This window comes from Leptodactylus fuscus, chromosome 2, assembly GCF_031893055.1.
Source record: "Leptodactylus fuscus isolate aLepFus1 chromosome 2, aLepFus1.hap2, whole genome shotgun sequence".
Lineage (NCBI taxonomy): Eukaryota > Metazoa > Chordata > Amphibia > Anura > Leptodactylidae > Leptodactylus > Leptodactylus fuscus.
Genome location: NC_134266.1, coordinates 84,633,428 through 84,657,493, shown reverse-complemented (window position 1 = coordinate 84,657,493; position 24,066 = coordinate 84,633,428). Strand labels below are relative to the sequence as shown.

At 40.6% G+C, this 24,066-nt stretch overlaps 1 protein-coding gene across 2 annotated transcripts; it reads right to left on the bottom strand.

Annotated features, from left to right (window-relative positions):
* On the bottom strand, positions 1-24,066 carry OLFML3 (olfactomedin like 3). Of its 2 annotated transcripts, XM_075264080.1 has the most exons (4): positions 23,854-24,066; positions 14,330-14,609; positions 9,125-9,199; positions 1-4,066 (listed from the first exon to the last, which is right to left on the bottom strand). In XM_075264080.1, the coding sequence occupies exons 1-4, from the start codon at positions 23,974-23,976 to the stop codon at positions 3,279-3,281; spliced, it is 1,266 nt and encodes a 421-aa protein (XP_075120181.1). In that variant the 5' UTR covers positions 23,977-24,066; the 3' UTR covers positions 1-3,278. The 2 variants fall into 2 exon arrangements, with proteins under 2 accessions (XP_075120181.1, XP_075120182.1); XM_075264081.1 differs by lacking the exon at positions 9,125-9,199.

Sequence of the window (24,066 nt, the reverse complement as noted above, 5' to 3'; positions counted from 1 at the left end):
TAGCATTGAATCAGTTTATTAATAAGCCAGTGAAAGCAAACCAGATAAGAGCAGAATGAATACTTGGTTTTGAACACATTGTATATTTAGAAGGATTTTTTACACTCAAGCTGTAAACACATACATAGAGGACTGAACTGCAAAGTTTTCATTTAGCAGCATGACTTCTTTCACACATCACATAAACCAGCACTTCACAGCTTTTATAGGTCACAATAGAAATAAACCTACAATTAGGAGCAATGACAGAAGCAAATGATCCAGCAAAGGTCATCAGAGCATATGAGAATGTGAGGATAGAGGAGCGTACAAAGATGTATATTCATCAATATCGAGGTATAACATATCTTCTACACTATACAGCATATAGCTAGATTTTACAGAGACAAAGTATTTGCATGTAATATTTATTGGTATAAAAGAATTAATCCTTTTCTAGAGAAGCTACAAATAATGAAGGGAAAAACTACCCAACTCTATAAAAATGGCTGACATCTGTTTGAAACATGTTCATCCATTCCATTTCCTAAGAATTATCTTATAAATATATTGTATAACACATTTGATATTTTCTACTGATCCCAAATTATATACTATACTTTAATCCAGATGTACATTTACGCAACATAAAGTATGAGGCTAAAAAAATGCCCTTTTTTTTGCAGAAACAGCACCACTCATGTCTGTGTGCTTTGCTATGGTAGAATTCACTTAAAGCAAAAGTACATACTATGTGTAAGTTTAGTGCTGTTTCTGCTAAGAAAACAACCATGGTAAATTTCATTTAACTCCATTAAAGAAAGTCTACATGGGTTTCCACTTTGATCAAGTCATGCTTTTCACTCAAACATGTCACCTTCATTGAGAAAAAGGAGTTCTGTATTGTATTGAAATAAAAAGCCCAGATGTTTGTGTGCCTGTATCGGGAGCTATCGGGTGATATTTGATAAACTCATTGAGTGCTAATTCATGCAAAGTTTCCTTGCAATGAGCATTTCTGTGACTTTTGTGGCCGCCACAACCCTTTTTATCTAACCCTTGACATGAACCTGGATATTATTATTTTTTATGCAATTGTTCAAGAAAACCTCAAACACATTGTTAAATATACCCAAATCTGCAAAGGTAGTTTTATATATAGATTGATGTCTGTTACATATTATTTACTAGAACCTGGAGAACCCCTTTAAATGCTGTTCTTATGTTCACACACAGCAGATTGCTGCAGATATTCCTGGAACTAAAAAAAAACTCCTTTCTGTTTGTGAGTTGTAGTACCCAGACTGAACTTGGCTGTGTGCATAGGAGTCACTGCATCATAGTCAGATTGTGCTCCATTGGGCTCCCAAATGGCCCGATCACTACAGAAATGAACTGATAGTGTTATGTTTGTTCATTACTGTAGTGATCGCTGTCCAGGCGCTCACTGCAGGAAAACTGACTATGATGCAGTGACTCCAATGCACACAGCCAAGTTCAGACTGGGAAATACAGCCCACAAACACGTACCATTTTCCATGGATGGGACTTGGTTGTGTGAAAGGTCCCAAAGACTGAATGGAAACCTTCTGCAACAAGTGGATATGCCCTTAGTAGGAAAAAAAGAGGTCTATGTCAAGAATTGTTCAACTACAAATAGCTTGGCCCTTTATCTTCTACATGAACGGCCTTTACATACATAGGAGAAAAGCCAAACAAACATGCAGATTTCAAGAGAAGGACGTATCAGGCATGTTGAAGGTTTTCATATCCATGCTTATTCTGTTTCCACTTTGAAAACACACATGCTCAAGGCATTGGAAGCAATTGCTATCAGGCAAAGAAGTGTTCAGCAGACAGGTGTATAAGGTGTATGAGCATGTTGTGCTTCTAGTTTACTGGAGAAACCATATCACAATCTACATCTGTTACATATCTCTCTAGATAATCCTTTGTGACCAAGAAAAACCTTCATTATATTCCTGTTATATTCTGTGCACAATTTGCAGTGATAAAGCTCATATAGTCATTCTATGTTTCGTTCTAGAAATTTACACTTGCTATGAGCTGTTGTAGATTTGCGCTACTAGTTGCACCAATTTCTGTGATAAGTATTAATACATTTGTCAGACCAGTGCTGCCCCGGCCCCTTCTTTTTCAAAAGATTCAGAGATGAGAAAGGTAAGAAATTTGACTGCAAATATGGTGTGCACAAAGCAGTTAACAAATTCACCCTGTATGTCTGTGCCTGGGATTTGAAGCCTTGTTTCACCACTATAATGAGACAACATTAGATAGAACACGTTATCACTATTACTAAAGTTGGTTACAAAATAAGTAAAATTTACTAATCAAAGCATGTAGCATATAGTGATAAAGTATAAATTAGGGGGCATTCACACTTGCGCCACTGTCCACTTGCGATTCTACTGAAAAGCCATGAAAAACAGTTTGGGGACGGCTTGCCGGTGGTCAGTTTAAAAACCCATACAACCCGTATGCAGCCTCTCCAACGCGAAATGGTTTTTTTGCACAGACACAAAGTCCTGCACATCTGGCTTTGTGTCTGTGCAAAAATTAATGGGTTTTTAAACTGACCATCAGTAAGCCGTTCCCAAGATGTTTTTCCTGCAATTTCGGTGGAATCTCGGCAGACGGACAGCTGTGCAAGTGTGATTGCCCCCTTATATCCACTATTAGTACACTTCCATATGTTTGGCAAGATGACAATGTTTTTGCCCAACTTTTAGTAATTTCTATAAATTTTAGTTATTGTCTATAAATTTACCACCTTGACAAACACATATATGTGTACCAATACTGAGTTGACTTTATGCTTTATCACATCAGCTTGCTATGTGTTGTGCCTAATAAATTGTATCTATTATACTTCCTACATATATGATGGGATTGGAGAATCCTTCAAGAATCCCTTCCATCTTCTATTCATTCTTCAACAGGCAAAAAATACTCAATGGCTACATACAGAGCAATAAGCACTGATATTAACCCCAGATCATTATTATATTCAATAAATCATTATTTTTTTTTTGGCATAAAAATATGTTATTACACGGATAGTTGAAAGGGTCATATTTCTGAGTGACTAATGATTTTGATGCAGTACTTAGGAATACAAATAATTTTGTTAGAGAAAGCAGACAGGAAAACAGAAATGAGACATCCCAAAATATTCAGTATTATCGCAGTAAGGCATTCTAATGCCATGTATTTAGTATTATGTATATGACCCTTTAAAAGGACAATAGATACATAAAATAATATGATCTCCATTCGTTCTAATACAGTTCTTCCTTAGGCTTCATGGTGAGTTTATATAAGATCTGATATCCATCATCCCAAGCATAGATCTGTTTTTCCTTGGGGTTGTACTTCATGCTGGAATGAGATCCATAGCGTTTTGGAAAGTAAACCACAGGGACATGTTCACTGGATATGGTGCCACTGACATCATAGATACACTGAATACGAGAGCGACTTGGAAGCTTAGTGTTATACACTACATACAGAGTGCCACACACCACAAAAGCACTTTCTGCATTTTCTATTGGACAAGGAGTATCCCACATCTGCTCAATGCCAAGGTTGCTTGGGTCTAGTTTGGCTAGGCATATGTTTTTTTCATTCTCCCTGGTAGCATAGATGATCCAGAGACCTTCTTCATCTGCTGCTATGTCTATGTAGTTGAATTTGGATAGTCCATATACTGGTACCTGATCTTCAATGGGCAGAACAGCGCTGTCAACAACAGTTTTGGCAGTCAAATTGAATTTTATAACCTGAAATTCCTCATCTTGCCGTATATAATATAAATTACCTCCATAAACAATATGTCCAGTACCAATCCATGGATAAGGAAGTTTAATTCGAGGCACTTTGCGTGTTGAAGATGAAAGAGTGAACTCTTTCATACGGGAAAACACATAAACTGTATCGTTGGCAGCTCCATCAAAAACATAGACTTTTTCGGAATTTCCAACTGGGTCTTTTGTCCAAAGGCCAGTATTGCTCCCAAAGCGCTTCAATATTTTCATGGCATTCACTTGAGTAATAGTATCGCTGCAATCTACATAAGTAAAGGGATTATAAGACACAAAAACATAATGCGTCATAATGTAAAATCAAATTAAAATACTAGGCAGCAAGCATTCCTAAAGAGTGACTGCAGGATTGGACTACATATAGGGTTTGTTTGTAGTCTGTAACCATGGAAATGCAGAGAAAGGTAAACAAGTTAGATTTTTTTTTTATTTATACTGGTGTGAACACTAACTGGAATCAATGAAATTCTTCTATATATGGTCAATGTCAAAAGCACATACACATATTCCAGTCATTAAGTGTTGGGGCATATCACTAGAACCTCTGGGGTCCTCACCAGTCCTGAAAATTAGTATGGCTGGGACCACAACAGTAAAGAGCACATAGAACTGCTTCAGGCTTCATCCTCAGATTTAGCAATTGGAGCCCTACAAATCAGAGGAATCACCTATGTAAAAAAGGCAACACGCTCTTTAAGTGCCCCTTCTGTAGTGAAAATGATGTATCAACCCTGTGCTGAAGACTATACAGGTAGTCCTCGGGTTACGGCGTTTCGTGGTTACGACTAGAGAGGAGCTAAAAAGTAAAGCTCCCTCGTAACAGAAAGCTGCCAGCATTCCCGACTAGCAAGGACGAGCCTGCGGCAAATCAACGCTGGTTCTGCAGCAGGCTCATCCTTGCTGCACGGAAGAGAGCTGGCAGCTTGCTGTTATGAGGGAGCTGACTTTTTCTCATAGGAATGAATTGACCAGCGTTGATTGGCCAGTGTACGCATTCGGCCAATCAAGGCTGGTTCTGCCGGAGGCTCATCTGTGAGGAGGCGGTGTCTAAGATCGGACCACAGCAGTCTCCATTGTGGTCTGATCTTAGACTCCGCCTCCTCACAGACGAGCCTTCGGCAGAACCAGCGTTGATTGGCTGAATGCTGTACACTGGCCAATCAACGCTGGTCAATGCTTTCCTATGAGAAAAAGTAAACTCACGCATAAACGCAAGCTTCCATCTCTCCCTGTACAGTACGTGATTTACTGTGCAGCGGCTCGGAACCGAGGAAGACTGTTGAAATTCCTTACGACATCGAAGTAAGAATATGCTGGTGTAAGCCTTAAGATATTTCACTGTATATGGTACAGTCTTCCTCGGTTCCGAGCCACTGCACACTAAATCACGTTGATCCGTTCCTACGTGGCGTCGTATGGTATGTTTCCGACTTACGTCGAAATTCAGTTTACGCTGCCGCGTAAGAAAGGATCCACGTCGTAAGTCGAGGACTACCTGTATGGTGAATTGCACAGAATGTCTCAGCAATACAAATGTCATCTTGTGAATGTTTATATATGAGGGTGAGTCAAAAATATTCTTCACTCTGGGTTTAGAATTTATTTTAATCCACAAGACAAATATATCATTTTTCAAAACAATCTCCCTTTTTTTCAATGCACTTTGTCCATCTGTCAACCAGCTTTTGTAGTCTCTCATCAAAAAAATATTTTAGGCTGAGCAGCAAGACACAAGATGCACCGCTGTCATCAGATGTGAATCTTTGTCCTTGTAGGGCTTCTTTTAGATAATCCACTGTCACTCGTCTATCCAACAGAATCAGTTCACACACATGCTCATTGTCGTCATCAGTCATTGACCTGTATCCAGTTCCTTCTTTATGACTGATCCTTGTACAACCTTTCGGGAACTTCTCTAACCAGTCATAAATACTTCTTTGTAATAAAACACTTTCTCCATACTATATACTAAGTTTTCTATAAATATCAGTACCAGGCGCACTCTCAGACCCCAGAAACAAATCATCACACAGTTCTTTTGTGAAGATCACAAGTTGGACAGCCATTTTTCTCACATTACAGTCACAAATGTTCTATCGGAACGCATTCAAACCTGAGGAGCGGTGACTGGGGAGACACTGACCTGATAAGAAAGTGTGACCAATGGACGTTTTCTTATAACTGGAGTGTGGATCATTTTAACTTAAAATGTGATAACTATTGTGGAACATATTATATATATGTATATATTTGTGTTGTTGTTATGGTGTCTGTTTATCCAGCAGGTCTGGCAGCAAGCAAGTGTATGCTGTGCTTTATATTAATGTTGCTGTATTATTCTTATAAAGTGCAGTATCAGTGTTTGGTCAAAAAAGGGTGCAACACAGATTTATTGTAATACACTGCTACATAGAGAAGTGAATACGAGGAGGTTATGTGGAAAGAAAATACATTTGTGGCTTCATAATTTTCTGGCAAATGATCTGCTGAGAAATATTTAGGGCCTGGACTGTTATATTTCAGCAAGATAATGTGTCCTGTAAAAAAAGGTTCCGAAATCTTTTCAAAAACATGACAAAGTTCAGGGTGCTGAGTTGGACTATAAATTTCCCAGATCTCATGTGGCATGGGCTAAAAAAACAAGACTGATCCATGGAGTAGTCATTGCACAACTTATAGGACTTAAAGAGGACCTTTTACCTCCTGGGGAACGTGTGGTCTAATACACCGCTAGAAAGCTGACATAGTGCGCTGAATTCAGCACAATTGTCTTTCCCGTCCTGTGACCCCGCTGAAGAGCTATCAGTGCCGTTACCATAGCTCTTCAGTGTCAGAAGGGCTGAGCAGTAAGGAACAACCCCTCTCACTGTACAGTGTAATAGACGCTACCGTGAGGACAGACTGTCAGAAATGCTCTTCTGACACTGAAAAGCTATGGTACCGGCACCAATGGCTCTTCAGCAGGGGCACAGAACAGGAAATCCGATGCACTGTCGGCTTTCTAGCGGTGTATTTCACCGCATGTGCCCGATGACGTGAAAGGTCCTCTTTAAAGGATCCGCTGTTAACATCTTGGCGCCAGATACCACAGTACACCTTCTGAGCCCTTGTGGAGGCCATGGCTTGATGGGTCATGGCTGTTTGGCAACCTTTAGGGTCAGTGCACACAGAGTTTTTTGGCGCCGATTTTTACGCTGAATCCTCCTCAAAAAAGCCTCCCAATAGAACTCTATTGGAAGACTTTTTTGTAGGCTGATTTTGAGGTGGATTCAGCGTCAAAATCAGCACCAAAAAACTGTGGGCACTTACCCTCAGAGAACCTACACAATATTAGGTTTCAATGTTATGACTGTTCGGTATACAGTCCTATGAAAAAGTTTGGGCACCCCTATTAATCTTAATCATTTTTAGTTCTAAAAATTTTGGTGTTTGCAACAGCCATTTCAGTTTGATATATCTAATAACTGATGGACACAGTAATATTTCAGGATTGAAATGAGGTTTATTGTACTAACAGAAAATGTGCAATATGCATTAAACCAAAATTTGACTAGTGCAAAAGTATGGGCACCCTTATCATTTTATTGATTTGAATACTCCTAACTACTTTTTACTGACTTACTGAAGCACAAAATTGGTTTTGTAACCTCACTGAGCTTTGAACTTCATAACCAGGTGTATACAATCATGAGAAAAGATATTTAAGGTGGCCAATTGAAAGTTGTTCTCCTATTTGAATCTCATTTGAAGAGCGGCATCATGGGCTACTCAAAACAACTCTCAAATGATCTGAAAACAAAGATTGTTCAACATAGTTGTTCAGGGGAAGGATACAAAAAGTTGTCTCAGAGATTTAATCTGTCAGTTTCCACTGTGAGGAACATAGTAAGGAAATGGAAGACCACAGGGACAGTTCTTGTTAAGCCCAGAAGTGGCAGGCCAAGAAAAATATCAGAAAGGCAGAGAAGAAGAATGGTGAGAACAGTCAAGGACAATCCACAGACCACCTCCAAAGAGCTGCAGCATCATCTTGCTGCAGATGGTGTCACTGTGCATCAGTCAACAATAGAGCGCACTTTGTACAATCAGAAGATGTATGAGAGAGTGATGAGAAAGAAGCTGTTTCTGCAAACACGCCACAAACAGAGTCACCTGAGGTATGCAAATGCACATTTGGACAAGCCAGCTTCATTTTGGAAGAAGGTCCTGTGGACTGATGAAACAAAGATTGAGTTGTTTGGTCATACAAAAAGGCGTTATGCATGGCATCCAAAAAAAAACAGCATTACACGAAAAACACTTGCTACCCACTGTAAAATTTGGTGGAGGTTCCATCATACTTTGGGGCTGTGTGGCCAATGCCGGCACCAGGAATCTTGTTAAAGTTGAGGGTCGCATGGATTCCACTCAGTATCAGCAGATTCTTGAGAATAATGTTCAAGAATCAGTGACGAAGTTGAAGTTACGCCGGGGATGGATATTTCAGCAAGACAATGATCCGAAACACCACTCCAAATCGACTCTGCATTCATGCAGAGGAACAATTACAATGTTCTGGAATGGCCATCCCAGTCCCCAGACCTGAATATCATTGAACATCTGTAGGATGATTTGAAGCAGGCTGTCCATGCTCGGCGACCATCAAACTTAACTGAACTTGAATTGTTTTGTAAAGAGGAATGGTCCAAAATACCTTCATCCAGGATCCAGGAACTGATTAAGAGCTACAGGAAGCGACTAGAGGCTGTTATCTTTGCAAAAGGAGGATCTACTAAATATTAATGTCACTTTTCTGTTGAGGTGCCCATACTTTTGCACCGGTCAAATTTTGGTTTGATGCATATTGCACATTTTCTGTTAGTACAATAAACCTCATTTCAATCCTGAAATATTACTGTGTCCATCAGTTATTAGATATATCAAACTGAAATGGCTGCTGCAAACATCAAAATATTTAGAACTAAAAATGATTAAGATTAATAGGGGTTTCCAAACTTTTTCATAGGACTGTATATTCTAGTACAATTCTAAGCTGTTAAAACATGTTAGTTTATCAGTGGTTGATAGCCTGCATCTGCAGGAAGAAGTTTCTGTAATTCTGTAAGTCAAGTTCTGACATCATAGTATTGTATTTATACAAATATTATTTACAGAAACTTCAATGGAAATTTACCATTGATTTGTATTAGAAAGAAAACTTCCAAATAATGAACTTTCCTCTCAAATATGAGGCAAGATTTGCTTTGAAGATACAGAAGGAGACTTTTATGAAAAATTAAATGGGGTTAATGGAACCCACTTACATGACTTCCGGGTGATAGGAGGACTTAGCATCACATCTGGTTCCACAATTTCCGCATTCTCCGCCTTGGTACAACCTATTACAACATGAGAGGTAGGTTCCACTAACCCCTGTGAAATTACAGTATACATGCAGTAATATCCATATGCTAATATACGTAAGAGTAGATTTTTATTGTATCTTGTAGGTGAGATGTATAAAAAAAAAAAAATCTGTGTTTTAATCCCCAATTATTTCAATAACCCCCTAATGATCTGCACCATACATGTATTACACAGACCAAAGTCATTTAATGTTCAGTACCATATGTACATCTTCAGTACCGTTATGTAAGGTATGTTTAATCCCTTAGATGTTCTGATTAATGTCAGCATCTAAGGTGTTGTTTAGTGTTCTGGACCTGCTCAATGGCTACCAGTCCTATAATCAGAGAAGATGATGTATTGCTGTGGCAACCCTGTGTCTGCCATCTTTATTGCAACATGCAGGTGGTGGACACGATATCGACAACTAAGTAGGGTTAAGAAGGATTCTATACTTAAGATTGGAAAAGGACAAAAAACTTTTTGAACAGTTGATAGAATTACAAACTGATATAGAAGCCACCTCTCACTACTGGTTTTCACACTACTGGCCAATATGAAGGATGTCTCCCTCTTCCCATAATGAGACCTGGGGCTGTTTCCTTTTGCTAAAAGCAAATATCCCCTCACCTTCAGGTATACCATTGCATTTTCCACATCTTGCACTTAATGCGAGTTCCTCGTGGTTCTTTTGTCCATTTTCTCCTCAGTTGGTTTCTTCACTAGCACTGGTGTCCTGTGAATCTTGATGCTCTGCACACCAACTGTGCATGCCATCCTAGACCCTAGGGTTTACCATCCTAGACCCTAAACCCCCACACTTGACACACTGTCCATGTCAGTAAGACCAACACCTTCTTGTATTCTGACATTTAGCTACACACCATGTAATCTCTTTCCTACCCTCTGAGTTAAGGCTTGTCACACCAACAGCCTTAATGCCCAATTCATATGCTCATACATATCTATCTGCTGGCCAACAATGCCACCAGGGGTGTAACTGTTTTCCTACCTGAACTTTCTTCCATGACTTTACTTGCAGGAGAGCTCTGCATGGGTCTCCCAGCATTCATAGACTTAACCTCAATTAGGACCACTCAGATCTATCTTATCTCACCATGAACCACTCTCACTGGGTAAATGCTGGACTGAGCTCAGGATCCAAAGGCCTACTCTCAAAAATGCAAGGCTGCAACAAATTGCGATGCACCACTCGAGCAGGCCCTGCTCCTTTTTCTGATTAACTCTTGAAAACAGGTATATGTAAGTTGTGTTGTGAGTCCTGGAGATATCCTGGTTAGGAAGCTGTACTGGAACCACCACCTTGGTGATGTTCTTCAGAAGCCAGTGGTAGTAGTCCTAAGAAGGATAACTTTTTTCTACTACTGGTTACTGTTGTACTATCAACACTTTAGAGCCTATGGCTTGAAGGAGATGGCACATCTTAAGTTTCACTTTCAATACATCCTCTTCTAGTTGGATCACAATTCAGTCCATGTGCTTCAAAGACATGGATTAAAAGATTATTAAAGTTGTCCAGATAAATTGGCAAACATTCATTATTCAGTTCCTCCAAGCATAACTTCACCAGTCACTGGACTATCACTTCAGCACTGATGAAGGCAGTTTTTTCCCAGTCCTTCTCAGCTACAGGCACCTGCCAGTACCCATTGGTGAATTCCAACATATAGGCCCCAATAAGGATGTCCATTAAGCTTTGGAACCTAGTAAAGGGATATGTATCCCATGTAGTGTAGGCATTAAGGCACCAGCAATCTATGCAGAACCGCAAGGACTCGTCCTTCATTTTAATCAGCACAATGGGAGACACTCACTAGCTTTATCAGGCCAGATGACCTGGTTATACTGCATTTGCTTAATAAGCATTTTCACTTCCAGGTCAAAGCCAGTGAAATCTGATGGCATCACTTCCAGATGGCTGGGCATCCTTGCATTTCTGGATGCTGAAACCCTCACTGAATCCATTTTCGCTGGTAAGTTAGAGAATTCCACAGCACACAACAGAACTTTAATATCCTCTGTAGGTCATGCTGTGGGGGCACTTGGTAAGGCCTATCTCCAAAACCTGGGGCCCAGCTCTGGCACCATTAGTCCATCTAGCTCTTTCAGCAAGTTTATGCCTCATTACCAAAACATTGTGATCCATCATTTCCTCTACCACCATCACACCCTTCTTTTTCAGGATTCTATGTTGTCACTTATAACCAGTGGTGTGACTACCGCGGAAGCAGCTGCCACAGGGCCCGGGACATTAGGGGGCCTGGTGACAGCTGCTACCGCCACGTTTTTTTCATTTTTCTTAATAGGCCGTTACCAGTTGGAGTTATTCCAGTCGGTAACGGGCCCTATTTACTTACCGATCCTGGCTGGGCCAAGATCGGTAAGTGACACCGCGGGCCCCACAAAGACTATTATTATACTCGGGGGTCTTTGCAGACCCCTGAGTATAATGATCAGAGGCCCGGGAGACATAAGAAACATAAAACACTGTGTAACATAACTCTCCAGGCTCAGGGCAGGCTTCGGCCTAGTTGTCTGATGTCTCTGACATCACATGAGCCCAGCCTGCGTCCTGGGTCATGTGACGTCTGATGTCATTGAAGAAGGCTGACAGTGGAGGACTGCAGCGGAGACAGGGGACAGGTAACAGTGTTTTTTATGTTTTTATTCCCCTGGGTCTCCAATTATTATACTCTGGGGTCTGAAAAGACCCCAGAGTATAATAATTGTTTATGGGTGTCCACAGTGGGACATAATACTGTGTGTGCAGGGGCCACTATTGGGGATAATACTGTGTGCAGGGGCCACTATGGGGGATAATACTGTGTGCAGGGGCCACTATGGGACATAATACTGTGTGCAGGGGCCACTATGGGACATAATACTGTGTGCAGGGGCCACTATGGGACATAATACTGTGTGCAGGGGCCACTATGGGACATAATACTGTGTGCAGGGGCCACTATGGGGCATAATACTGTGTGCAGGTGCCACTATGGGGCATAACAGAGTGCGCAGGAATACAGAGGAAGGGGTCAGTCGAGGTCATCGGTGTCGGTCGCAGGGGGCCCCATGTCAAAAGTTTGCCACGGGGCCCCGCCATTCCTAGTTACGCCACTGCTTATAACTCCAATTTTCTGGATGGAAAAGTTGTTGCTCCTTTAAATTCAGCCATATAGTGTGCTCCAGTCGCACAGTCCGTACAAGCAGTGCCTTGAATATGGGTTGGGCGAGGATGGTGACTTGAGACCCGATGTAAATCAAACAAAGTAGCTCATCCACTGTTTCCACATTGAGACAATTAGTAACGACACCTGCAATTTGCCTATTTTTTGCAGGCTGCTGTAGTTTAAATATTCACCATAAGGTACAACTTCCCAGAGGGAACAATCTTGGCCTAGTGTCCTAAATGGCGGCATGCCTAACATACTTAACTCATAAATCCTGGCAGGAACAAGCTTACTTTTCCCCCATCCCTTGGGCGTCAGGCCACTCAGAACTCCTAAACATTTCTTCAATAGGGGTCAGCCGTACTTCAACTCATCCCCAGTGGGGGCTCCTTTGCAAGGCTTGCCAGGGCTTTGACTTGCTCCTCCCTTTCTCAAGAAATCACATCCCTGAGTACCTACTGTAAGGACTTCTGTAATGTTATCTCCAGATTTTTCCTCAGATAATTCAATGTCCAGTTTTTGGAAGCTCATAAGAAATGATCCCATGGGGCCACACGGTGGCTCAGTGGTTAGCACTGCAGCCTTGCAGCGCTGGGTCCTGGTGTTCAAATCCTACCAAGAGCAAAAAACCATCCCATATTCCAAAAAGACATACTGATAGGGGGGAAAAAATGTGCATATGGGGCTCACAATCTACATTAAAAAAAAAAAAAAAAAAAAAAAGAAAAGAAAATGATCCCGTAGCAGTATCTCTGAGTTTGCCAAATACCCACTGCTTATCCTTGTTCCCTCCAGCAATGCCAAGAAGCCCTTGGAATCCATAAGGTTATTAAGATTAATTAAAAAAAAAAAAAAAAAAACTCAAGCTATGACAGCATCCATTGATTGTGACAGTTTCTTGTGGAGTCACAGTTCTAGCTGGTACTGAGATCAAATTCCCTCTTCCATATAAGGAGACATCAACATTATAAACAGCATATGGTAGGTCGGGGGGCTCTTACAATGGGACCCATAATCTTCTAATTTTCTGACATTACTATGACCAGTTTTGCTAGACCAATAGCTGAGGTGCTTCATTTTGGATGAATAGTTTTGTGCACTAGTGTCCCAGAGTATGTAATAGTATTATTAGAATTTAGTACCAGGGTCAAAGGCACAAGTCTCATCAAATTATTATATCTTTAATATTTTTTCCATTTTCTCAGCATCATTCAACTTTATCTATTACACTTAAAGCTACTCATAATGTATATCCCAATAGAAAACAAGCTTCAATCTAAACCTGCAAAACCTAAAATCCTAAACCTATGAAAGCCTAAAAATCTTCTAGCCTTTTTCTGCACTTGCCCAAATCACTTTACCATTAAAAATTGCATAAGTCATAACTGGAACGCTTATAGTGAAAGCTTACAGAAATTCCAAAGCCAAAAATACTCCTTACCATAGACAAAAACAGAACCATAAAGATCCTTACTTGTACTTAATCCTACTGTAGTTAGTCGGAGTGAAAAATGGTTTTTTTCCACTTTATTATTATAAATGTAATTTTTTTTTCTCCTGTTGTTGCCTTTTGCAGGATGTATTATGTACCTGTATTCATCAATGTCTTATGAACTATCATGTTTTATATGGAAAAATGTAAAATGACTAAGAGTATTTTAAAATATATTGTTATGTATTCTATAGTCCAATATAGTTACATTTTTTGTGGCATTGATAAATTAAGAGACTGTCTATAAATGGTAGAGACTGTCGTATCAAATATTAGATTGACTCCTAAAGAATAAGCATGCAGGGTTTAATAGTTGGTGAAGAGAGTAGGAGATAAATGAAGTTTATGAATCAATGGGTAACTATTTGAAGGATAAAACTTCCTTTTTATAGTAAATATATGAAAGCGTTATCACTGAAAATCTATATGGAAAACACTACCTGTTAACTTTTCATATTGTTCCTTCTTCTTCTTTTTTTGGAGGTGAAGCTCTGACAATTTTTCATCTATGTCTACACATGGTGGTGCTGGGTTCTGAGTCTCCAAGTAGTCCACCTCTCTTTCTAGCCTGTCGAGCCGAACATTTGTGTTTTCCATCTCATTCCTTACTGTGTCCCGGTCTTTCTCAAAATTCTCCAGCATCTTTAGGACTTGATTCTTAAAGTCACGGAGTTCTGAGCTGTAGCGACTGCTGTGATCATGCCATTGAGCGATTCTTTCCTACAGACATAAAAGATATTAGTTAAAGATATGTATACATATAACAGAGGTGGCAATATATCTGTATGTGACTGACAACAACATGATTAAAGCATTAAGCTAAAAACCTAATGGAATTATTCAGAATGGGCTTGTCACTTTACTGAAAGCCTTTGACATTAACATTTTTACATCTTATTTTTATTTTTCTTGTTTTGTGAAAATCCATGTTTTCAGGTAAGCTTAAAGGGATTCTACCATTATACTACCTTTTTTTCTAATGAACACGTCGGAATAGCCTTAAGAAAGGCTATTCATCTCCTACCTTTAGACGTGGTCTCCGCCACGCCGTTCCGTAGAAATACCGGTTTTAACCAGTATGCAATTGATCTCTCCGCAGCAATGAGGGCGGGCCCCAGCGCTGAAAGGCATTGCTGCCCGAGAGCTCTTTCCTGCGCCGCCTCCTTCTTCTGCAGCAACTCCGCCTCTTCTGGCTTCTCTTGCTCTTGTAGTTCTATACAGGAGCATAGAGAGGCCACCCCAAAATGGCCACCGGCTCCTGTATTGAACTGCAAGAGCGGCTACCCAAAAATGGCCGCCGGCCGGCCAGAAGAGGCGAGTTGCTGCAGAAGAAGGAGGCGGCACAGGAAAGAGCTCTCGGGCAGCAATGGGGATGCGCTCACCGGCCTTTCAGCGCTGGGGCCCACCCTCATTGCTGTGGAGAGCTCATTTGCATACCGGTTAAAACCTGTATTTCTACGGAACGGAACGGCGGAGACCACGTCTAAAGGTAGGAGACGAATAGCCTATTCCGACGTGTTCATTAGAAAAAAAGGTAGTTTAATGGTAGAATCCCTTTAAATAAGTTTAGTTCTTGTACATCTGAAATAATCCATATACTTCCCTTGTTATGTGTGGTTAGACTTAGCTTAGTGGAGAGTTTGTGTGTTTTAGCACATCTGTTTTGTGTTCAATTTGCAACCTGAAAGGATGGAGAGTGCAAGCTAATGTCAGGGTTTGTGTATAACCAAGGTTGTGAAGTATACCAGCTCTCATTGAAGAGACCCAGCTGTGTTTGGAGACTTACTCACAGACAGTTTTCCAGAAATTATTTTATATCATCAAAACTGAAAACTGAATCTCTCCAAGATGTAGATATACTTGTAAGGAGGGGAAGCTTAGCCTCCTTCATTTGGCAACCTTAGATGGCCAAATACTTTAGATGACTTTAGATGGCCATATAGTGTCCTTAGCCAAGACATGTTTGAAATCTCTGTATTGCGGTATTTGACAATGTTTATTTAACTGTTAACTTGTTTATGTGGATGTAAGATAGAGAGATTTTTTCTAAGAAAAAAATACTGATAACCTTTCCAAAGGATGGGTCATCAATATCAGATTGGTGAGTGTCCGACATGCAGCCGCTGTTATCAGAAGCAAATATACAGAAAATGAAGCTGAACCAAATTACTGCAGCTTAGCTCCCATTCAAGTGAATGAGAATTGATATGCAGTAACCCATCTTCACCACTGCAGACAGAACAGAGTTGTCTACTTCCTGCCGACTTCTCTATGTCTCGGCTGATGAGAACAGCTGTCCAGGTGTCACACCGCCACAATATTAATTACCTATCCTTAAGAAATGATTAATATTTTTAGCCCTAAAAACCTTTTTAAGTTTGCTCTTCTATTGCTAGTGTCAATACCCCCTCAACCCTGTCTAAGCCTCTCACCTTTGCCAGGTCAGTCCTCTCTGCGCCAAGCTGATGAGGTGCAAGAACATCGAAAAAGCTGTCCTTGGCTGAGGGACTACCTGGTAAAATCCCAACATCATTGCAAACAAAAGCCTCTGAGAAGGTCGGCATGATGTTAAAGGGAGCGCCCTCTATTGGTTTGCTTGACTGAGGCTCTTTCTTCCTAATAACATCATGGAAGATAGACTTGCACATTCTCAGTGAGTTCCCTCTATTGGTGTGCATGCCTGAGGCACTGGCTTCCTAATTACTTCATGGAAATCAGATTAGCATATTCTTTCCATAGTGTAAACAAGTGAGAGGACAGGAAGTGAAGGTTACCCTCCTTAGCTAAAGGGGTTTTCCCATCTCCTTATTACAGCAGTTTGCATGCTGTCTCTTCTTCTCACTTCCTGTATTTCTCCCTCCCCCCTTCTCTCCACTGAATGGGACACTGAGGTATCACAATAGTTATGCAGATCAGATAATATAGAGATTCTTGTACAGAATCGACTCAGTGTTATCTGTGTGTTTACATAGAGAGATTCTCAGACTCAGCTTTATCAGCAAAACTGCAATTAGCTGCGCTGATTGTCTTGCCGACAATGAGTAAGTGACGTCACTTGTCCTATCTCACAGGTCCGTGGTTATAGCAATACTGTGTAACAATGGGAGGAATGTTCACATAGCAGCCAAACAAAGCAGCATTTCTAAGGCAATATATTTAGGAAAAGTCTTCACTTTACATAAGTTACTGTAGATAGCCATGTACTGTGTAGCTCAGCGCCGCACCTCCCATGAGGCGACCTGAAGCGACCGCTTCAGGCGGCGCTATGCCAGGGCCCCGGGGAGGGCGGCATTTTTCCTCCTAAGCCAGTCCAGGACAAGCTGTACTGGCCTGGCTTAGCATCACCGAGCGGTGGATTGGGGAGGCCGCTGAAGCAGCGCTGCTCCAGCGGCCTCCCCTCACGCTCAGGCAGAGAGCAGGTCCTCTCCGTGAATGCTCTCTGCCTGCTAACGCCGCTCCGCCACACCCCGTTTGCTCCGCTCCGCCCCTTCACTCTGCCCCACCCCCTTCACTCCGCCCCCTCCTCTCGGGGGGGCGGCTTTCTGTCATCCGCCTCGGGCGGCAAGACAGGCAAGTTCACCCCTGGTGTAGCTGCCATAAACAGGTTAGCAACCCCTGTGTAGCAATATATAACAGTGTGTATTTGGTGTTATGTCTGTGTTTTTGACTTAAGTTGGCCAGTCACTAGGTTCCACCCACATAGTCCTGGGAATCTGTTACTGCATCATGAGAAAATAGATGCCTAAGAAGGAAACATCTCCTATGAGAACAGGAATAATGCCCATCAATTCATGGAAACTCCAGATGGCTGAAGTCTCTTGTGGAGGTTGTGACAAAGTTGAGTAAGCAGTACTTACAATCATACATTAAAGTATTGGTCCTGGTATGTATATGTCTGGTGGTTTTTCATATTACACAACTACACTACACAACCACTCTGTTTCAGGGTAGACCCTTGTCAATACAGAGCAGGGTACTGCAGTTAGTGTACAAGATGCATTTGATGCAGCTCTGAGGTGTACTTGGTCTAATTAAAGAAATCTTGCTTAGTATGGAGGCTTACAGGCTACTCTGGGGGATAATGTTTAGTAAGGCTCAATACACCACCAGTGTTTCTTCAAAGACAACCATTAGCAACCCCTCAAAACTGCATCAAAACTATCCTACCCATCCAAGCAGAAATCTCTGATTTGACTGATATGTTTTCTTCCTCTTGGAGGAGAGCCATTTTGTATAAACAATTTAGGGAATTGATTAGTTAGGGCATGTTAACCTAAGCACAACTGTTAATACTTGGAGAGCTATAATATTTTTTTCATAGCAGATCTTTGCTTCAAGATGAATCATAAAACTAGTGACTTCTTACAAATTGTTATGTACATATAATTACAGTGTCTCTCGGAGTATGATTTTGCTCTCTGAAGATGAACCACCGCTGTGTAGACATTAGGTTTTTTAGAGATGTTTTCTTCTGATGAACATACTGATCTTTGATGTGGTCGCACACATATTTGATCTCTGAAAGTAATTAAAGGGCAAGAAAGTGGAGAGAAAGGTCACATGCTCAGCCTGTTGCGTGGAACTATCAAAGGCACCATAGCATAAGTAACTCTTGATGTACATGATAAATTAAAACAACTGTAATATTAGGTTAAAGCTAAAATTTATAGCAAAACCAAATACAAAAACATGGAAGACCATATCTTTTATATATTATTGATCAGTATTAGAGGGGTTTCCAAGTAGATTAGAAAACATGGGGAGGGGTAAAACAAAAAAAGAAGTGATACAATGGCAACACTTAATACTTTGCAGGTACCCAATATGTGACATCTGAAGCTGCTTGACATTTGGACAGCGATTAGAACTGGGGACTTAATATCAGAGAGCAAAATTATACAAGTGAGGTTGCCCAACGTAATATCTTTACCATTTTATATTGCTAGGCATTGTCTGATACTGAATAAATTGATCTTGCATTACTTCTATATATGAATTGTGTATATGTGGTATTTATTGATTAACTTATGTCTTTTGGACAATATGAATTTTGACTAGGTAATGCGGAGTTTACCTTGGAACTTATTTGGTTCGGTTACAGGGTTGTGGCCACTCACTATTTCTTTTATGTGGTCTACAAGTTGTTTTAAATACTGGTCATATATAAAATATATTATATTGTTAGAGGATGTGCGTTTTCTTCATGCTACTTTGGTTTGTTGCACGGAATGAGGATACATGTACATGATGATGATCACGTGGGCTCAGAAGAAGAGCCTGGGCGATCACCACGGCAGTCCAGTTGTAACTGACAGCCAGGCTCCTGCACCGATCCTGGCTGTTTACCTCTTAACATGCCACGGCAAATAGGAACCGTGGCATCTTACATGCCTGTAAGTGAAACTGAAACCACTTATGGCCCCCATAGTCTGATCATGAAATGCTGATGGGTAGCTATGGAAACTGATGGTCTAGTAAAGTCCCCCATGGCTGCTATCAAAAACTTTCTATTAGGAGCTTCTAGAGGCATGTCCTAATGGAACACCTGCTACAATTCGGTAATAGACAGGCACTAATGAATCCCATCCACACTTTGCAGAAAAATATGCACAGAGGAAGCGCTGCGATTTCCAAAATCGTTGTGATTTTGGAAATCGCAGCATGTCAGTTATACCTACAGAAACACTGGCAGTTTCCCTATAGGATGGCAAAAGGAAAGAGGAATGAGACCCAAGAGAGGGCAAAAAGAGACAACAAGTTTTCTGTAGGCAATACATAGCCAAGATCAAGAAAATGTAGTAAATAGTAGTCCAGGACACTTTGAATGTATTAAATTTGACAAACTTGACTCTTAACAAGATTGTTTATCTTTATTGTCACAAGGTTTACATATTTGTCTACCAGAGGCGGTTGATGTAGTGCAGTTTGAGAGTGACCTTTATTAGGTGGTCCAAAAAATGACCCTGACCAAGCATTTTGAAAAGATGAGTAAGCAGGAGTCTAGTACATTATAGTGCACAGCGCACAAGGATTTATGGGACTGCGTTAAGTCAGGTAACCTGGGCTGGAAGAAGCGTGTTGACGCGAAACAACTGTTGCCTACTGACTTAGACTGGAAGGAAGTCTTGCTATAAGCGTAGAATAAAGACATTCACAATGGGAGAGGGATTGAGATCCCTGCTATGCAATGGCCACTTTATTGGTGGATAGAATAAACCTTTATAAAATTGGTGTCTTAATCTTAAAATAGGTCTTGTATCTCAGACCTGTTAGGGTCCAACTGTTGGGTCCCCTGCAGATGTTTTTATGTGACCACAGCTCTCAGCATTGGCATTCTCATCAGGAATTGCAGTACTCTCTTGCTGTCTCTTTCATGGTGGTAGTTATAAGCTACTAGAAGAAAGACCCGGCTTCACAATGGTATATTTAATTATTTGTTTGTGTAGTGGCCTCATAAGAAATGGCACTGGTTTATTTTGTGTGTGGTTTAAATATGTTTCAATTTTTTAAGAATGCTGACATCCAGTATGGCAGTCCAGCATAGGTACAGTCTATTTATGGCCGTGTTGTTATGGAAACCTGGTAAATGAAATGTGAAGTTATATTGGCTGATACACATCATACAACTGAATATTTAAGGACCAGCAAACTGCTATTGACTAATACAAGTACTAAATAGCTTGCTTGCTATGCAGACCTGGTGTAAAGCTGTTTGTATGTCAAGATTGAAGAACCTGCAAGTTTTCATTGGTCCATAACCATCATGAGATGATGTGTATCTCAGTTTGGATATCAGTGAAAAACCTGTGAATGGTTGTTATGGAAACCTGGAGTAAAGCTGTGTGTATGTGACCTTGTGTAACGTATGATCCACAGCAACCTGCATTTTTAAAGCTGACCTACAGCAGTGAAGCCAAATGAATGGGTTGTTATGGAAACCTAGAGTACAGCTATGTGCATAAGCTTCTATTGCCTGATAAAGGCTGTGTATGGCAATTGAAATATGAGTGAAAGACTTGCAGGCTTCTATTGGATAATGTTGTTAATTTTTTGGGAATACTGTATCTCATGAATTGTACGTCCTAGAGAGATGAGACCCGGTCTAAAATCTTCCCGGACACCTGATGTATCTGTGTGCCAAATTTGGTGAAGATTGGTCCAGTCGCTTGTTCGTCCATAGAGAACAGACAGATAGATGGACAGACAGACAGAAATTCATTTTTATATATGTAAGAGTACACTCATAACTGTCACTATCAAAGAAACAGCAAGTGAGTACTTCAGCATCTAGAATGCAAACAATGCTGCAGTCACATAAAAACAGCAGATATACGGTAGTCCTGAAGTCAGAACCCTGACCACCTAGAGTTGAAGACTTGTTTTGAAGCTAGACCATTAATTTTATGAAAGTACATAACCACTTCAATTTTAGCAACCAAGCAAATAAAATTGTGGGATACATCAAGAAAAGCTCATGATAAGGATATCGTTTGGCCCCTATAGAGATCATTAGACAGACTATATTTGGAATAATGTGTATAATTTTGGGTACTATAAATATAGGAAGGACATAACTGTAATAAAGCAGCTGTTGAGGAGCGTGACCAAAGTAATTTAGGGGATGAGTGCATTTGACTACAATGACAGGTTATCAAACCGGGGGTTATTCAGTTTTGAAAAAAAGATGGTATAGGATAACCTAATTACAGTTTACATGGGACAGTACCAAGATCCTTGTAATAATTTCTTTATACATAGGCCTGTAACCATGAGAAGGGTCATCCTCTACATATAGAGGAAAGAAGGTCTCACCATAGTCATAGATAGTCAGCAACAGGATACTGAGATGGCTGATAACTTGTACAAATTCAAGCTGGGCCTGGATGCCTTTATTGAAAGTACCAATATCACAAAATATAGGAACTAGAATTTTGGGATGGGGCATGGTTCCAGGGCTTTATTCTAATTGGCATAGTTGAAGTCAGGGAGGAATTCTTCCTCTAATATGGGTCAATTGTTAATAGCCTCCCGGGTGGGGGGGGGGAGTCCTCCCTCTAGACCAAAAGAGAAGGATTATGGGTTTGGCTTATTGGACTTGTGCTTTATCCAACTGTTACTGTGAAACATACCTCTGGTAAATCCCAAGGCATACTGTAGGTATGTAGTAAGTCACACCAACCATAGCATACACTTGTCACATACGTCAAAGCTTATAGATAGCTTTTTAAGGCAAATAACTTTTTCCAAACTTGAACTCCAAATCTGCTGGCATCATAATCTATTTATTTATTTTGTAGATTGTGAGCCCCATATAGGATCACAATGTACATTTTTTTCCTATCAGTATGTCTTTGTAGAATGGGAGGAAATCCACGCAAACACGGGAAGAACATACAAACCCCTTGCAGATGTTGTTCCTGGTGGGATTTGAACCCAGGACTCCAGCCCTGCAAGGCTGCAGTGCTAACCACTGAGCCATTGTGTTGCCCCGTCATCGTAATCTATTAGTCTATTAACAGTCATAGTATAGTATAATATACTAGTATAGTATAATTTACTAATTACACTAATAGCAAATTAATAGCTTGATGTGTAAACATTGAGGGACCACTTGTCCACCAACAATGAAACTGATACTGTAAGGGGGCGTTCACACTACCGTCGGTGTCCGACATGTAGTGTCCGCTCCTAGTGTCCGCTCAAAATCTGTCACGGACACTAGGAGCGGACACTAGATGTGTCCGTGACACCTGTCATTCACTTGAATGGGCATCGGGTGCGTTCTTTTGCACTCCGTGCCCGTCCTTCCCTGTCCGCAAGAGAAGATGTCCGACTTCTCAAGCGGACAGAGGAACCCTGCATGCAGGGTTTTTCTGTCCGCTTGAGAAGTCGGACATCTTCTCTTGCGGACAGAGAAGGACGGGCACGGAGTGCAAAAGAACGCACCCGATGCCCATTCAAGTGAATGACAGGTGTCACGGACACATCTAGTGTCCGCTCCTAGTGTCCGTGACAGATTTTGAGCGGACACTAGGAGCGGACACTACAAGTCGGACACCGACGGTAGTGTGAACGCTCCCTAAGTATACTTAGTGCTCATGCACACTGGTCTTATGTTAATCTCTTGTACCTTTACATCACCATAAATCCAGTGAACAAACAGATGAAATTTAGTCGTGTGAATTTAGCCCAAGTGTATTCTGTGGTGAAGGATTTACATATGTGATATAGCTCAACAAGCTTCATATTTGCCAGTATGAAAAAGAAGCATGTTTTATGATTTGTCTAGTTTAGAGGTGTGCGCAGAAGAGAAGTAGACCATGTGACTTGATGTTTTTATACATCTTTGTTATGCTTGGGGTCTATTAAAAGAATTCCTGCTGCATCTTTTCCTGAAAATTGTTGTAAACATTGTAAAGTTTCTAGTTTGTCTGTAAATGGTGCAGATAAACTCGTTTCAAGAAATGATCTGAGACTTATTCACAATGATGACTTTTATAGGTACGTTGACAGCTGCTATGAAGTGTCAGGTGTGAACCATTTGTTTCATGTATTAGGAAAAATATATTTTTGACTCATTTTCACTTCGTATGAATGTCCTCATATTCTGAGAAATGCAATTAACAAATTAAAAATTGACACTTCTTTTCTAGACTGTTTCTTACAGGCTGTTGCAAAAATACATCTCCCAGCATAGTCTTAAAACCTCAGCTGAGCTGTTGTAGCTATGCACAGGTTGACAATAACAGTTCTACACCGAATAAAGTACTACAACAAATATAATAAGACTATAGAAGAAAACTTAGACTTCACAGCTTTATATACACTATGAGATATTTCTATAAAAGAACTATCACCTTCAGTAAGATTTTTTTATAATTCAAAACATCCATTATGTTACTTATAACATCTACTTTGAGTTAACTATAAGATAATATTTCAATGGTGGCCTCACCACACTTACCTCTAAAACCCCCATCCTTGATTGCATGTACTCCAAAAATGCAGTCTGAGCTTGGGAACTAACTACAGTGACAAAAGAAAGAAGGACACAGGCCACAATCCCAGCCATCTTTGGCTTCCTCATTGATCTATAAAGGGTTCTTATTCCAGCAGACTTTCCCGTGCCGTTTGTGAATAGACTTTTGGGCACTGTTGTGTTCTCCTGCACTGGTTC